This window comes from Echeneis naucrates, chromosome 7 (genome assembly GCF_900963305.1).
Source record: "Echeneis naucrates chromosome 7, fEcheNa1.1, whole genome shotgun sequence".
NCBI lineage: Eukaryota > Metazoa > Chordata > Actinopteri > Carangiformes > Echeneidae > Echeneis > Echeneis naucrates.
The window spans coordinates 15,527,941-15,545,219 of record NC_042517.1 but is presented as its reverse complement, the minus strand read 5'-3'; the positions used below and the strand labels follow the sequence as shown (position 1 = coordinate 15,545,219).

The following is a 17,279-nucleotide window of genomic DNA, read 5'->3' as shown; positions in this document are numbered from 1 at the left end:
AAGATAACACTGCATGGATCCGGCCATTTCCCTAATAATCCATGAAGGAATTACAATAACATTCCATGTTTCTTTATCATTAAAAGAAGAATTTTAGCCGCCGTATTGCTTCTCTAATGAGAAGCAATACAAAGTCTAGCGCAATTTGGTGTATATTGGTAATTACATTGCTGATTTGCATCTGTTTACTCATATTTTTGAGTCATTTCTTCCACATAAGTGACATTTTAACTGACAGCTCATGGGCTGTATGCAAAGTTAGGCTTACCTGGGGCAGTAACTTATGAGACAGCCAATTTCTACCTTCAGGAAAGAGTGACCTAAGTTAACTGTAGCGTGGGAGTAAGAATTCCTTGTATGCTATGTCTACAATAACAAAAACATTGTGGGGTTTGTTTCACGGTGAGCAACTGAGCAGACAGTAAATATAGCTAGAATCTGTATGAAGAGCTTATTCCTCGAAAAGCGAGCAGTTGATCTCACAGAGACCTGTTGGGCAATGCCAATTAATTATTGCATCACTTTGTGAACAAATAAAAACTCAAGTTTAAAACATTTTGAATAAATGTACATTTTTAATGAAAAGAATTTAAATATTTCTATTAGCACTGAATTTAATGACAACTGATAAATATTTGCATTATTTAAGCAATACAGACCTCTGAGCCATTATTAGTCCTTGTTGGTTTTTAAGGGGGGGTCACACTGTTCAGAAAAGGTCAGATCAACACTCTCTAACATAAACTGCATCATGTTGACTGCCATGTTAAAGTTTTAAGTGTAAAGAAAGAACTTCATTCAGTTGTCCAAGGTCCAATGTCACCTCCATCATAATATAAGCTGCATGGAAGAAGGTTGATGGAGTAACAGAAAAAGAGACGACAACAACAGTGTCGCCACTAAAGCTTTTAACTCTCAAATACAACAGTGCAGACCTTTTATGTGCCAATATTCCTATTCATTTAAGATCAACAGCTTAAAAACATATATACAATAAACACATATAGACTTTAAACCATATGAGACACATAAATAAATGGCTGCTGTGGAATCAGCCCATAAAGAGATATGATTCATCGTGCTTGCGTAGGCAGGTAAAGAGCCACAACAGTACCAAGAAAACATCCAAAACCTGCAGCACACAAAACAACAACAACAACAACATCGGGCAAGAAGGCAGCTGTGCCCCTCTCCAACTCCTGTTGTTTTTTGCAACCTCGATGAAAACATACCACCTCCCCTGAATCATGACACAAGTTTTCTGTTAACTGTTAACGTGTTACTCATGTGTTCACTCATCTTGGAACTATCTTTCCAAGATGGTGCACGGCCGAGCTGAGCGGGAGACAGTGCTGTAACTTGTTTGGAAACACCCCGAAGAAATGCAGATCTAAGACTGAAATTTGTAAAACTATATTGAACGTGCAGCGGTGGTATGAACTTGCTCTCGGGAGAGATTAAACCCAAATAGATGAAAGCGAAAACGAAACGGAACCAGACAGCACATTTTCTTTTAATGTGCAAATAAAACATAACTACTACATGCACATCTTACAAAGGCCATGTTACCAATGTGAATACCTGTACATGCAGTATTGCATAAAGCTGTTATTTACTTCATTCAAAGATTAAAAAAAAAAAAAAAAAAAAAAAAAAGTAATTCAAATAAAAAATGCAGACATTTGTCATGTTCACATATATTTTAAGGACATTAAATACATTTTATATCTTCCAGTAAATATATAGAATCTAGAGAGCACAGGGAAGTTTTACAGCTACCTACTTGGCTTGCCTTCCCTACTCCCCTGTCCGTGCAGGTTGCCATCATAGAGCTCTCTGAGGTAGAGGATGAGTTCCTCTGTGTTCTGTCCTGTGAGAGCTGACACAGGGATGACACGCTCATTGACATGGCTCCTTAGAGTCTCAAGCTTCTCCTGGGCCTCAGGCAGATCAATTTTGTTGGCTATGATGGCCTGAGGCCTGTGGGACAGACCAGACTCGTACTGATCCAGTTCATAGCGCAACTGTTGAAGCTGAGTCCAGGGCTCTGGAGTCGTAAGATCCAGAACGAATAACAGGAAACGACAGCGCTCAATGTGACGCAGGAAAGAGATGCCAAGGCCTCGGTTTAAATGGGCTCCTTGAATGATGCCTGGGATGTCTGCGACTAAACAGAGCAAGAGTAGAAGTGGATAATACACATCATACTGTGTAATGACTAAATTATAAAATTGTCCAAAGAGTAGGAGTTAAGATTAAATGGTCTATTCTATTGTAAAATAAGGAATAATATATTGATGGTTTGCTTAAATGCAACTACCTGCAACTTGCTCATGATCCCTGTAATTGACAATTCCCACATGTGGGTTGAGTGTCGTAAAAGGGTAAGGAGCCACGGCAGGCCTGGCATTGGAGATGGCTCTCAACAAAGATGATTTCCCAGCATTAGGAAAACCTACCTGATGGGAAACAGATTTTTTGAAAACAGTTTATTACACGTGATGTTGAAAAACAGCGCAGCAACGTTCTTTTCAAATTTAAACAACTGTTCGTCACCAGTCCAGCATGGGCCATTGTGCGTAGCTCCAAGTGAAAGACCCGCTCCTCGCCTGGCATTCCGTGGGTTGCCGTCATTGGAGCACGGTTCTCATTGGACAGAAAGAATCGATTCCCTTTTCCCCCAGCACCTCCAAACGCTGCCAGATACTCTTGTCCATGCTCAGAAAGGTCCACTATAGTTTTGCCCTGTTCCTTTACTACAGTGCCTATTGGTACCTTTATAAATGGTAAAACATCACAGGTAAGGTGAAGGTCTTCGTAAATTGTTATTTTTGATCAAATGCAGGAACTTACACGGACATATGTCAGACTGCCGTTCCGACCATAGCAGTTTTTGCTGCCCCCTGATTGCCCATCCTCTCCCTTATAAACCGGAACAATTTGTGCCAACGATTTTACAAGCCGATCAGCTGAAAAAATATAAATAAGGATATTGATGGAAACAGGTTTTGACGTGATGTTGAATGGAGAGAGCTGAAAAGCCACCTTTTTGAAGTAAGTCAGAGGAAAGAAAATAACTTTCTTTTTATGTGTGTGTGTGTGTGTGTGTGTGTGTGTGTGTGTTTGGAGAGCAAGGATGGCTAACACAACACTGTCAATAGATAATCCATAAAGCACATTAAGGACTTACTTACCCTTAACAATGATACTTCCTCCATCTCCTCCGTTCCCTCCATCCGGACCACCCCACTCTTTTCGGGGCTCACTGTGAAAGCAGCTGGCACCATTACCACCTGATCCAGCCACCAGCTTCACACGCCGTTGGTCCACAAAGTGACGGATCTATGGATCACACACAAAGCATAATTAGATAGTTGTGCAACACATGTTTCAAACTCTCTTGAGTCAATATCTGCTGGTGTTGCAGGATCAGCTGTAGATGTATTCTGATGGTAGAAAATCATTTAGGTAACGTATCATAGCTGACATATAAATGACCTTGAGCTGGTAAAGGTTTCTACAAATAGACTGATATAGAAACAGGCATGGTAGTTCGGTGTTGGAAGGGTTCAGACCAGACATATATGTCTTTGACTTCGTGCATAAATAAAACAGGTATTTCCCACGTAGGTATAGTTCAACCATTTGAAAATGAAAGAGATCGTGCAAATGATACATGATGGCATTTCTCTTTATTATCAAGACGGGTCGGTGGAAGAAAGTATGAGAAATACACACCAATCAGTGAACTGACACACACTGATGATTATCATAACATTATTGCTGGTGTGGTTGTGTGTCGTTTGCCTGCATGTATCACCTGTGAAATTGAATTAGAGGGGACATTACATTGGGAAGCACAAATAGCTCAGGTACGTACCAGCTTCTTTTCGGACACCTGTCTCTTCTTCTGGACTCCCCGGACTTTGGCGCACAGCGGGCCGGATGAGCTGACCCCTCTGACCCCGGCGGTGCCTCCGGGCCCCCACCCCGCCGATACTGGAGGACTGCCGGGGGTAAAGGAGCTCATCGGTGCCTTTCCTTTGACTGAGCATCCTGAAAATATGGTGGCGGAAAGCCACCGAGATGGTTTCACTCTGGGAAAAGTTGTCAACATTATCCTTCAGTATCTAGTTGGCTCGCTAGCAGCTGCTCCAAAAATGTCTCTACTGCATCACGAGCAGCGAGCCGAGCGGGTTCTTGCGTGAAAATCACCTGTCGAAGTTAACCTGCCCACTCAATGTGAACACGAATTTCTTTTCAAAGCGAAATAACTCATTCATTACAATGTCAGAGCTCTGGCGTGCAAACACCACAGGCGTCCCATGCAACTACGGGGTCCGAACACGGACATTTAGAAAACGCGATTGTTAATTACGTCGCGCTGTTCGGCCTCTAGCGCCCTCCTCTGTGTTGGAGGGGGTGCTGCCGGCAATGTATGTCATCCTTCATGATATGGATTTGTTTTCCACCTAACATACCTGATTAAGCACTTTCTTTATCATTGTCTTTTTGAAAGTCAAAGAAAACTGACTGGACTGGCCTTATAAAAGTGATGGAGTTGTTCGCAAATCTGGTAACTGGTAAGAGGGGAATCTTGTGAGGATATTTCGACAAATAAATACACAAAATTCAATCATACAAAAAGGTCAATGTCAGTTTGTTTTTATATAACAAACAGTAACAAAAGACAGCAGAAAATATCAGGCAATGCAGTCTTACAATAAATGAGATAACATTCATATTTTGATTATACACACCAAGCTTGCCTTCCTCTTGCTTACAGTCTCTCTCTCTCTCTCACACACACACACACACACACACACACACACACACACACACACACACACACACACACACACACACAGACAAATGCACAAACAAGGCATACCACTCATATCAGTGGATGACACACTACAGAGAACTGGAAAAGACTTGCCATACATGTTCAGGTCACAGTAAAATGAATCACAGACACAGATTCATTGTAGTATAGAGAAGCCTGTCACTGATTGTCACTGTTGAGTGGTACATAGTTACTTAGCTGTTTGACAGCCAGGTATTTCCCATTCTTGATTAACCCTGCAAAATTACTGCAACCATTGTGTTCATTAACCCCTCTGAGGTAAGTTGAGTTACTACTGGATATACTGCAAATCTGAACCCTCACAGTCACACTGAGAATCTTATTATTGATCAAACTATAAGAAACAGTAATGAAGAAAACGACATAGGTAGGTAGCTCGGGAGACTGAAAAATACATATGACAAAAAAGTATGACAGTACTCAAAATAAGGCTGCTTATTAAGTGTGCTTGTACACCATTTTAAAAACAAACCTTTACCCTTTTGTGTTGTTCACAACATGAATTCATTCATCCAATACAATACGTATGTATGATAATAACATTTTCACCCAGAAAAATTAAGCTGTATGCTTTATGTTTGTCATGAAAGACTTAACCTGGTCATAAGTCACATAAATACATAAAATTATTTCTTAAATATGTCAGCTGAAAGCCACAACATGCCATTATTATATGTCAAGCTACAAATAATGATATAAAATGCTCATCATAAATCCACCAGAAGAACCAACCTTAACATGACTGACAGTGTATTGCACTTATTGAAGTAGAGCTGCAGGACAAGATACTGTTCTGTTCCCGTGTTACTTTGGCTTTTTGAGGATAGTAAGTTAAAAAAAAGAAAGAAAGAAAGAAAGAAAAACCCTTCCTGAATTGCACTACAATATGAAATACCAAATAATACACATAGTGTCACTACAAAATAAAGTGCAGACAAAGTGGCAATGTCTTTTTATGTAAAATCCTTATTGAATGGCATCAGAGTAGTTTCACTCCTCTTTGACTCTATTCTATGGTCCATGTCTGTGCAGATTAATGCCAGTGAAAATATCGTGTTAAAAAAATACTACCACAGTGCATGATTATCATGGACAATGATAAACACTTTTAAGTTCTGGTCAGCCGGCTATCTATTCAGTAGAGACATGTAGAGAGACCACACAGCAACACATCACAGTTTGACTAACACAGACAACACCGCCCACCCACCCCCACCCCCCAGATCAAATCAGGTTCGATGACCAAGATTTCAACCTTCAGAAAATTATTTTCCGTTATTGTGAGATATATCAATGTATCTACGAGAAATTAAAGCAAAAGTTGGACCTTATATATCAGATAAATTTCAATGAGCATACGGGATAAGCAGTAGGAAACGAAATGAAACAAGTCAAGGAGCATTTCCCTCAAGGCCCATTTGTTTTTTATAACCACAGTCTCACATGCCATGGGCATACTCTGTACACAAAAAAATAAAAAATAAAAATAAAAATTCAAAAAGGCTTGTAATGTAAACTAAGACAGCATTGGTAAGGATACAGACAAGAGAAAAGCAAACTAAAGAGGTTTAACTCTTTTTGACTCTTATAACTTAACTTATAAATTAACTAATCCACATAGAAGGTTTACATCAACCCCTTTGAATCTACAAGCACCATGACTTTTGCAAGGTGACAATTCATCTATCTGCTACAACTTTGTAGATAAAGAAAAGCTTCACATCTGACTATTCTTTCATAAAAAATAATAATGACTGATGAAAGGATAAGAAATCTGATGCAGCCGTATCTTCTAATCCACATCTGAGATCAGCACATTTCGTTTTCTTTTGACAGGAAAACAACAGGATTTTTTTATTGCTGATAATTTCCATACTGACCCTGCAAAATGGAAAAAGATTGACACTAAGAGATGGGACTGGATCCCTTACACTGTGTAACATGCCATCTCAGAAAATGCACAGATGTGTACTCATGTATAAATCTGTCTTAAAAAAAAACAAAAACATGAACCCCTTTTTACACAGATCATCCATATCCTCTTTTAAAGACATTAGTCATTTACCTGTTCATAGGCATAGGACCTTTGTGTCTGTGCTCCAGGGCCTCCCTGGGATGAGCGGTAAGAGCCATACTGCTGGCTTTGACCCTGTTGATACTGAGAATATTGGGAGGATCCACCCTGGCCAGGCCCTGTAGTAGAGGGGTTACATTTAACATACTTGTTTGTTGTGTTTATGTCTCCATGAATGCACATAGCGCTGTAGGTTATGGATTGCCAAATGGTTTTGAACACTAACCGTATCCCTGTGGCTGTCCGGTGTAGCCTTGTTGAGAGGGGTACTGCTGCTGGCTGAAGGGTTGCTGCTGGCCAGAGCTCTGCTGATATTGGGCCTGCTGTTGACTGTACTGAGAGTTACCTAGAGGTATATATGCTAGCTGTTAGGTCTGTGAGTTAGTAATTTCACTGTAGGCTTTGGTGGGAGCACTCACAGCAAACTGAAGTGCCTTGTTAGAGAAAAATATACCTTAAAAACAAGGATTCATATTACAGAATAAATAACTGTTACCTCCTTCATAGTAATGTTGTGAAGACTCATCAAAGGATCTCTCGTAGCCTTGCTCACCATATGACGATTGTTGATAAGAGTACTCCCCATGACCTGGAGAGAACATGATTCAGCACACAAAAAGGCAAAGCCCACTTACATTCAGCCGAGAGGTTATTATTCACACTCTAAAGCTGAAACCTCCATAATACATGAAGAACAGCAGAATTTCAAGCACGGACATTTTTCAAGGCTTCTCACTTCAACATTATGCAGAAAGCACAAAGAAACACCCAGGGTGAAGTTTGTGCTCTCTATTCAACACACTGCTAATGCACTCTCTGAAATCTGAAATTTCGGCACACCAAAGGGGACAGTATGGACACAGACGCAGAGGAGGGAAACTGAATTGAGACAAATGTTCGTCTTTTGCAATTTCTTTCAATACTTTTCAATACCATCTCCCACACTACAATAAAAAGACTGGGAAGAAGAGCTGAAGCTTTAGCACTTGAGTAAATATGGCTCGATAGTGTGGGATTGTGCTAAAAGGAAATGGAATGACCTGTAATGGGGGTTTGTGTGTTTCAGAGCTGTGTGTATAAAGTTTATGGGCGTGCATGATTACCATCAGGGTAATATTGCTGGTTTATGGGCTCGCTGGAGCTCTGAGTGTGTCCATACTGCTCTCCGTAGAATTCGTCTTGTCCCATGTACTGCTGTGCAGATCCTGAAAGACAGGCGACACCATGATCGGTTAAACAGTTGGAGACTAACGGGGCTGCGCCAGAACACGCCAGAACACTTGGTTGATTTAGGTAGCCTGAAGCGGTGTGTGAGCATATGTGTGCATTAAGTTTAATAAAAGACTGATTATGACGGACAGTATTATTGACAACCTTCATGGAAGTAGTCTTTTAGCTGTAAAGCGAAAAAGTAATAGTTATTTAATAGTTAAAATAGTTAATTAATTGTGTTTTTTCCTTGTTAGAATTTTTATTATTTTGCATTTTACTGGGGATAATTTTCTTTTTTTTTTTTTAAGTGGAGCAACTCTAATCAATAATTGCATGAGATTTTGAGGGAAAAAAATGAGGATTACAGAAAGACAGCTATCGGAGAATCTGATCTCTGCTCAGTGGTGGTGTGCAGAAACTCCAGATTCCACTCCTTCCCTTTCCCTTTCGATTTTATCTAACAGGACAAAAACAGGCCAGAAGTTGCACTGAAGCAATTGCATGTTCTAATCATCTTTTCAAACCACAATGGACCCAAGAGTCTCCAAATCTAGAAATGGGGCGTAGCATTGACATTTTTGTCTAATCTACTGCAATAATTTTAAAACCGTCTCATGGCAACAAATCTGATATTTCCCAACATGACGCTCCAGATGATTCCCAGCAACAGCCTCATAACCAATCAAAGGACAGCTGGTGAGTTTGCCAGTTTAACTATGGACACAACAGTTCAACACATTTCTATCTGAATATGATTCACCCAGTCTTGTATGGATAATTTTGTACTGGGTTGAATGAGGACTTACAGCCGTGGCCCGTTGCCCAGGAAACAGCATCCCACCCTTTTTATACTTCAAAGTTACTGCACCCTGGTCTTCAAAAGAAAGGGTGACATGGTGGAGCTATTATTAGGCACATGCTGACACAGCACAAGTTCTGTGATTTACGGAGACAGGGACCTAATGTGACTAGACTGATACATCTCCAGTCTGCCTCTTAAAGCTTCAGGAAGGAAACTGAGATATATTCATTTACAAACTTGAAATATCACTCTCAGTTATAAGGCAATACCAGGATGCTATGAAAACACTCCACAGCAAACAGTTCTAATCTTCAGGACACTCCAGAGCCACAACTGGAAACCGCTAAACAGTCCATGCAAACAATCCCGAACACACACACCCATCCATCCACTTAAACACATCAGTAACAAACTCCCTGAGCCCACTGCTTAACCAAAAAAGGCATGGAGACGTTTTATCACCTACCTTGCTGTGAGGAGCGGTAAGAAACAATGGACCTCTGAGACATCATACTGTTTACTTGGCTGCCCTGTCCCATCATGCCTATGGCCTGCTGTCCCTGATAGTGCTGACCTCCAACCTGGGCTGAGGAGTAGTGTGGAGTGGCAGATTGTTGGTGCATCATGGAGACTAAGGAGGAGGTAGGATTATGGGGGGAAGAGATCTCATACATTAATATATATGGATAAACTTCATGCATGCATCAGTATTGGCAGCATACATGTGGTGCAGGGGAGAGGAGAGTGGCAGAAACGTGAATATTTAAACTGGCAAATAAATGGAGAAAGAAGTCCTGAGCAACAGGATCATGAGAAGAAGCAAAAAAGTCCATAACTGTAGTTTTAAAAAAAAAACAAAAAAAAACAAAACATACTTGACAAGACTAATTTTAGATGCTGCCCCTATGTATAAATGCAAACAAAGCCAGTGAATTAACAGAAGCACAGCTAATACACACAGACATTCAGGGGGAGGAGGGCTGCATCTCAGGTTCAGGAGTCAGGGGCTGGGAGAGGTAAAGCCTGGAGCAGAGGAAAGGAGGGAGGAGGCAGGACACTCTGATGAACTGAATGTTTCTGGTTATTATCGTGGTTTCACTGGACTAGGAGGAAATTTGGAGGTCTATGAATGAAGATATGCATGGGGAAAAAAAACAATTTAAAAAAGAATCAAGGTGGTGTTTTTTATGTAACCATTGTATAGTGATATTTCATAAATCATCCACCTGTTTTGCCGTATGGTTTTCATCTGGCCCTGAACAGTGGAGAGGCAATATACCAAGGTGACAAAATAAACAACAACTTGCATCTAAACAGTATGGTTCTGAAATGGCCATAAGCCTGAAAGTATTCCTTTTCTATCATTTTTGTTTTATTGGGTTCTTCTGGCTCACCTTGGTTAGACTGCAAGTTGAGGTTGCTGCGAGAGGAGGAGGAAGAGGAGGATGAGGATGTGGAGGAAGAGGACGAGCCATAGCCAGGACCACAGCCCTGGATCATGCTGCCCTGGGAAGAAGGTGCAGCATGGCTGTAGCCAGACGCTGAGGCCGAGCTACCGTAGCTGCTGACTGGCAGGCTGAGGGATGTGGAGGAAAGAGCCGACTGCACCTGACCAGACTGCATGGGGGCATGGCTGGGGCCTGACGACACACACGCACAGTCAGAGCAGCCAGCACACCATCCCATGTGCTACCATGTCAGGTTAATCATGGAACCACATTCAGTTCATCTATTTACAGGAAGCTGGCGCGGTTATACAAGGATAGTTTCATGGTAATGATGTGTGCATAAATAGTTCAGAAAATGAAAGGAAAAAAAGAAAAGCTGCTACGGCTTCAAACAAATGTGGACTCAGGCTATCCGCTGAATCTAAGAGCACAGATACTTGCAGGCAATAAGACAAGAAACATAAACATGGTGGACATATTATTGTATCTGCAGACAAACATGCAGCCAAGTCCGGATCAGAAAGGCACTCAAGACAGAGGACAGACAACACAATGGAGTTGAATATTTGCAGACGTGCAGGTTTGTGCAGAAGGTAATGTTGACATAAGACTCACCATTGTTCATTTGGCTCTGCATCATTGATGTGGGGAGCAGTCCTGGTGCCATGGTGTCAGTGAGGTTGCTCGGGGCATGTCCCCCACTTTGACCCATCCCTCCAGAACCCATTAACATATTGGGAGTTGGGGGCTAAATGTTGAAGGGCATGTTAACTTGATGCATTAAAACTAACTGAATAAAAATGTCATTCTTCAGACATCTTTTCACACTAATATACAAATATATTTTATTTTCTTTCTGTACTAATTTCAGTTACTTTATATTGATTTGATCATTGGTGTACTGGTGATTAGAACATTTTGATTTGTGAACAGTGTCATCAGTAGACAAATGGAAAATAGAAAGCAAAGGTTTACTTTAGTACCATACAAAAGCATGTCCCTTAAGTAACTACCCAGAAACACCCCAGAGAAAAGAGAAGTTGATGGAAGTGGTTGGCTGGCAGGAGCAGAACAATGTGAAATCTACTGATGCATTTCCCTGAGACCGCATCAAGGACTCACCGCAGGGAGTAGTGACTGCATGTTCTGATTTGAATCTGCTATTGTTGCTAAGTAAACCAGGTTTCTGTGGAGGATCTGCTGATACCTGTCAAAAAAGTGGGAAATGAAACATAGCTTTCTTTATCTTTATTTGCTTTGATGTAAAATGGCATCATGAAGAAGAAAAAAAAAACAACTTACTGTGTGCATTCAACTGTCTTCCCTTTGCTTTGGTAATCCATTATACATTGTATTAAATGATGATTTTCATCCAGCATCTTTGAAAGAGAATATAGAAGTTCATTTCGCAGCAACTCAAGTCACAGTGTTTGGATTATTCCAAATAATATAGTATGTCCTGTTATGACATCGTGTTGTCCTGGATTCTCAGAACTTCAACTGGCCTGGAATATTTTTCTGGGTCAGTTTCATTTTTTTATAAGGAACCTGCTGGAGCAGCAGGAGCGTCTTACAGTTTATTTAGGACTATGCCCGAAAGTGTCAGTGTTCAGGTGAGAAGAGGGCAGCAGATGGCTGTAATGTGTCGCTCACTTTTCCTCCATCCTACACCACCCTGGTTTCCCCAGTGTGATAAACTAGATCTCCAACAGATAAACTATATGTCTCTTTAGTACAGCCCGTTTTGAACAAAGCGAAGGTCCACAATAACAATTAGACCTTGGCTGTCTGCCAACGACCCAACACCTCCAATCAGAATGCTTGAAAACAAATCAGAGCATCTAAAGCTGATCTATTTCTCATACAATAGGAGTTCTAGTATTTATCATCGGTCCTGTAAATAAAGAAGACAGGAATTAGCAGGAATCAGAGATGCTGTCAGTGATGAGCGTGTGAAAGCGCTCTGCTCCATCCCCGCCATGGCTTTGTTTGGCTCGCACCTTCGCACTGAAACGTTACAATACCAGTTGCCATTTCTTCTGATGCTCACCACAGGCTACTTTCTCCCCCCTCCTGCACTGGCAGGCGGACCTCACACTCCCACCCAGACTGAGGAAATATTTTAATAAACAAACGCGGACAGCGCATCAGCTGTTGTCTTCTTCTTTTTTTTTTTTTTTTACCTTTTGGATGGTTTGCTGCGTCACCTCCCCTTTACTTCTGGGGCGCGCCGACGAAAACGCCACCGACATTTTGTCATATGTGAAATAAAAAGCGCTTCTTTTATTCTAACATTATCTTGAGCGCTGCCCTCTATTTGGTTCCATAGTTTGTCCATTGCTGAGGGGAAGAGGGGTATTGACTGAGCCGGGGGTCTGATCCTACGGAGGGAAAACCAGAAAGCTGCTGCTTTCTCTGATCTGGATCAAAGACGCGGCTTTGTTGGAGGTGTTATTTATGATCGGCGTGAAAACGACAACACCCCTAATGAACTTTTGCACGATAGGGGGAAATCCATCTCCCTCGGTTTTGGTACAGCCCAGGCGGTGAGCAGCCTACCGCTTTCCGCTCTCTGCAGCCGGGCGTCCTTTGATTCACGGGAGCCAATCAGTCCGCCGTGTACGTGCCGCTCGGTGCGCCGGAGCTCAGAGAGGCAATTTGTGAAGAGCGGTTGAAAAAGTTTTAAGAACAACTCCAAATTTATGATACAACAGTGTCCTACTCACGCTTAAAATATTAACAGCATGCACCTGACGCCTACCAAGCATATTGTAGCCAACGGCTTTCCTCATCAATTGAATCTGCTCAGATTTTCCTTTTGCTCAACACGACATATTAAGGAACAACAGCAGGATACACTGGAAAATTGGAGTGTCATTTACTTGGGAAAACAAAGTTTCTGCACTTAAAAATTGTGAGTAAATTCTACAAGGGCGATCATCAAGCACATTCATCAGCAGCATTTACACAGCATGTTACATCATTTTCCCGCAGTTTAACTTGCCAAAATCTGTTCTTAATGTTTTGGTTTATTGAAACAATGACTTTTAAAAAACGAGGCAACTGTTTTAATTTAACACCACCTTTATTTTTTTCTTAAGTGGCAAAACATCTGTTCACAGCTATATTCATATCACTAGATTATAACATGAGATTGTCCTTTCAACTTTTTATATATTACATTTTATGCGGTGCAACACGTAAGTTCACAATTCAAAATATATTCTGCTTCATTTTAAAATCCAGAGTATGGATGCTCTGTGATGAATGCCTGCATCCTTGAATGGCCAGAAGGCTTTGCTTGCGATACAGCATGCTGTAGCTGCATTGTGCATTGAAGGCACTGTGTCAGCTGTAGGAAGTTCTTGCATTGGGCTTAAGGACAAAAACACAAAGACAAAATAATACATGAAAACTACAGAATAACCAACAAAAAAATAAATAAATAAATAAAAAATAACATAAAATAAACTGTCTAGCTGTATTTTTGATAATATGCTGTCAAAATATTTAAAAATATAATGACATATTTCTGCTCCTCGGAAACACCCACCGATTTTTTTCCCTGAAAGCCTACACATTATCTGTTATCTCTTGCACGACATGCCCATAAAATAGGCTGTAGGTCTACATAATCATCATTGATCGATCAACCAGTTAAACTGTAGCATATACACAAGAAAATCTCAGCAACAAAGCATGGTATTTATTTACTCATAAGAATTATTAACAAATCAACAGGCGTGGACTCGGAGCTAAGAAGAGGTCATGTGGGATGCTGGAGCCAATCGCAGCCCACTGTGGATGGCACTGTTAGGTCAGGTGACGTAAATGTGAAATGGTGAAGTAGCGCAAATGTATGCTGCAACTCGAACGATGTATAATCCTCACCCTACCTGGATTATTTCTCCATAACAATCGGGTCATTCTACATCATATATCTTGGTCGTATTATTACCTGGTGTGTATCACCACGTTTCGGTGACGATTATACATCGTGGCCATGTCTGCACGTGTTCCAGTTAAGAATAGGCCAAGATGTGTAATCCTCATCCTACCTGGATTATTTCTCCATAACGATCGGCTCATTCTTCATTATACATCGTGGCCGTATTATTACCTGGAACACTCATTAGCTTGTAGCCAGAGTTTGGATGTCTTGTGTGGACATCACTGACAACAACACGGTCCAACTCCTCATCACAAAATACAGGTCTGTCCGCCTGCACACACACACACACACACACACACACAAAACATTAACAACGAGTAGTGTCCCGGTCCTTGTGTGTGTTGTTGTGTCTGAAGCGGTGGAGTACTTCTTCTACATTTGCGGTCAATCTTTGTGCACAAATAAAGCCAACATGTTAAATAAATTCCTCTGCCCCCCCCCCCCCCCCCCCCCATGTCACTTTCTCTGTGACCTGACTGCAGCTGGAGCCCTCTCCGTCTCTTCCTTTCTGATGGAGCGACCAAACTCAGCTGTTTCTGTCAAAGATAACTTTTGTGTCGGGCTTTAATACAAGCTAGGCTAATGGACGTTAGCATTAGAGCTGTCCAGTTAGCTTACGTTACAAGCTAACGGCCCTGTTTCTTACCTTACCGTCACAACCTTTTTAAAAAACATTTGTATAGAAAATTTCTCAACCCTTTATTTCCTTATTCTTCTTTCTTTTCCTTTCTGATCACCGGATGCTGCTGACTGGACATTTTCCTACCGAACTTCAGACAACAGGCTAGCATAGCAACAGTAACAAATGGGGGCGGGGCTTAGCGAAGGATCGGTGGCCAAACCATTTGTTGTGGGGGGGTGGTTACAATTAGGAAACCAAGAAAACAATATACTTGAAATTAAATGATGAAATATTACATAATCTTTCACTAAAATAGTTCATCTCAGTCGGTGACTTGTTCGCTTTACTGGTCTAGTCTGTGGACGTCCTGTCTGCGGTCTGGTCTCGGTCCGTTCCTGGCGGGGTGCCGTCACCAGTCTGGTCTGGTGCGGCCTAGGTCCTGGGGGGGGCGCCGTATCTGCATTAGCCCAGTCCATTACTCGCAACCAATTAACTCCGTTAATGGTTCAGGTGCCCACACCGGGAATGGACCTTTACATATCATACATTACATTACAATCACCATTACATTACATACACTTTGGTTACAGTACATTATACAATCACCATTACATTACATTTACATCATTTATACATATTAACATCGTCCATTACTTAACCCCGGGGTTACATCACATTACATCACATTGTATATTCACATCACCTACCCTAGCCAGGAATCGAACCCCTCCCACCTAGGTGCGGGGCGGCAGCGTTACCGCTGCGCCACAGCGCTGCTCGATTGACAGCATGCATTTGCGCTACTTCACCATTTCACATTTACGTCACCTGACCTAACCGTGATGACGTCAAACCCACAGTGGGCTGCGATTGGCTCCAGCATCCCACGTGACCTCTTCTTCTTAGCTCCCAGTCCACGCCTGTTGATTTGTGTATAATTCTTATGAGTAAATAAATACCATGCTTTGTTGCTGAAATTTTCTTGTGTATATGCTACAGTTTAACTGGTTGATCGATCAATGATAATTATGTAGACCTACAGCCTATTTTATGGGCATGCAAGTGCAAGAGATAACAGATAATGTGTAGGCTTTCAGGGAAAAAAAATCGGTGGGTGTTTCCGAGGAGCAGAAATATGTCATTCGCAGGCGCTCTGCCGTTTCCAAATGAACGGTACGCAATAGTAACGTTATAGGTCAAAAATAATGTCATCAGTTCCTCAGCCGAGCATGCTAACCAGTTAGCTAACCAATTAGCTAGCAGTCCATTTCCAAGCGACTAACTAGTGTAAGTGATCCGGCAGTGAGGTTTACTTAATGTAGGCTACACTCGCACAGCTATGCTAGCTGGCATCCATTTACACAAAGATTGACAAAGAATGGCCGAACAAATGCATTCTCAATTTATTTTGTTATATATAAATACCATACCAGTAATCTACACATTGGCATTTTCCACGTCGCTTTCCGTACACCCAGCTGTGTTTCTATTTGCGTTTCTTCTTTAAGTACGCACGGTAACATAGCAACTACGCACACAGCAGTAAATCAGCATAAAGGGGAACAGGAACTTGGGGGAAACCAAATCGGTTGACACACCGTGCCGCTCAAGTCACCACAACCATTTTCATCAAGTCAAGCAGTTAACCCAGAGCCTAGCCCTGGCAAAATAAGAGTACGCTGCAAAATAAAAGATAGCTTCCTCTTTGTCTCATTTTTTTCCTGGCTCAGAAAGAAGTGTATTAAGCGTAACTACATTTGACATCGGTCCATCTTGCTTGTCAGCAGTGAGTCAGTCAGGGCTTGACTCTCAACCTTGCTAGTATAACGTTAGCTTTCTGGCGTACAGCCGAACCGCAAGCTTAAGTTTATGATATCAGCCGACTCCCTTCACCGCGTCTATGCCGGAAAACCCCTGGATGAGTTACCTTCAAGGTGATATAGCCACTCTTTCCTCCGTCACACCTGACCGGCGCCGTCATCTTTTTGGATTTTGGCGGACAACAGAGCGCATGCGTCCTGTAGGCGCGTCACACGGCGCATGTGCGCATTCAAACAACTAATTTACTTGCTATTTCTACGTTCATGTGCACCAACTATGAAACCTTTGAATATTATGTGAAAATGCATAGTAAAACCTACTGTTCCCACACAGTTTATTACATGAATATATATATATATATATATATATATAGTTTTACTTGAATAATTCCAGTTTTCACTGATACTTACATTTAGAAAGTAAATATTGTGACAGCTAACCTAATAACTATTAGTACCCCACAAAATCTTTTTTCCAGTGT

General features: G+C 41.5%; 2 protein-coding genes across 2 annotated transcripts; both read right to left on the bottom strand.

The window, feature by feature from the left end:
• Nucleotides 1-475: 475 nt before the first annotated feature.
• On the bottom strand, nt 476-4,319 carry mtg2 (mitochondrial ribosome-associated GTPase 2). The gene is made up of 6 exons (XM_029505535.1): nt 3,881-4,319; nt 3,195-3,342; nt 2,854-2,969; nt 2,557-2,775; nt 2,321-2,459; nt 476-2,167 (listed from the first exon to the last, which is right to left on the bottom strand). The coding sequence occupies exons 1-6, from the start codon at nt 4,115-4,117 to the stop codon at nt 1,776-1,778; spliced, it is 1,251 nt and encodes a 416-aa protein (XP_029361395.1). The 5' UTR covers nt 4,118-4,319; the 3' UTR covers nt 476-1,775.
• A 2,244-nt stretch (nt 4,320-6,563) lies between these two features.
• LOC115046547 (calcium-responsive transactivator-like) lies at nt 6,564-12,655 on the bottom strand. The gene is made up of 10 exons (XM_029506991.1): nt 12,587-12,655; nt 11,706-11,782; nt 11,526-11,610; nt 11,019-11,151; nt 9,419-9,586; nt 8,045-8,149; nt 7,432-7,530; nt 7,168-7,287; nt 6,933-7,060; nt 6,564-6,748 (listed from the first exon to the last, which is right to left on the bottom strand). Exons 1-10 carry the CDS (start codon nt 12,653-12,655, stop codon nt 6,722-6,724), a joined length of 1,011 nt encoding a protein of 336 aa, XP_029362851.1. The 3' UTR covers nt 6,564-6,721.
• Between the last annotated feature and the right edge of the window lie 4,624 nt (nt 12,656-17,279).

Coding starts and splice junctions, on each gene's coding strand:
- mtg2 (XM_029505535.1), bottom strand. CDS start 4,117: ATGTTGACAACTTTTCCCAGAGTGAAACCATCTCGGTGGCTTTCCGCC. Junction 3,343..3,880: donor AGGTGTCCGAAAAGAAGCTG/GTACGTACCTGA, acceptor TGTGATCCATAG/ATCCGTCACTTTGTGGACCA. Junction 2,460..2,556: donor CAATGGCCCATGCTGGACTG/GTGACGAACAGT, acceptor GTTTCCCATCAG/GTAGGTTTTCCTAATGCTGG.
- LOC115046547 (XM_029506991.1), bottom strand. CDS start 12,655: ATGTCGGTGGCGTTTTCGTCGGCGCGCCCCAGAAGTAAAGGGGAGGTG. Junction 8,150..9,418: donor CCGCTCCTCACAGCAAGGTA/GGTGATAAAACG, acceptor TCGCCTGTCTTT/CAGGATCTGCACAGCAGTAC. Junction 7,531..8,044: donor CCAGCAATATTACCCTGATG/GTAATCATGCAC, acceptor TGTTCTCTCCAG/GTCATGGGGAGTACTCTTAT.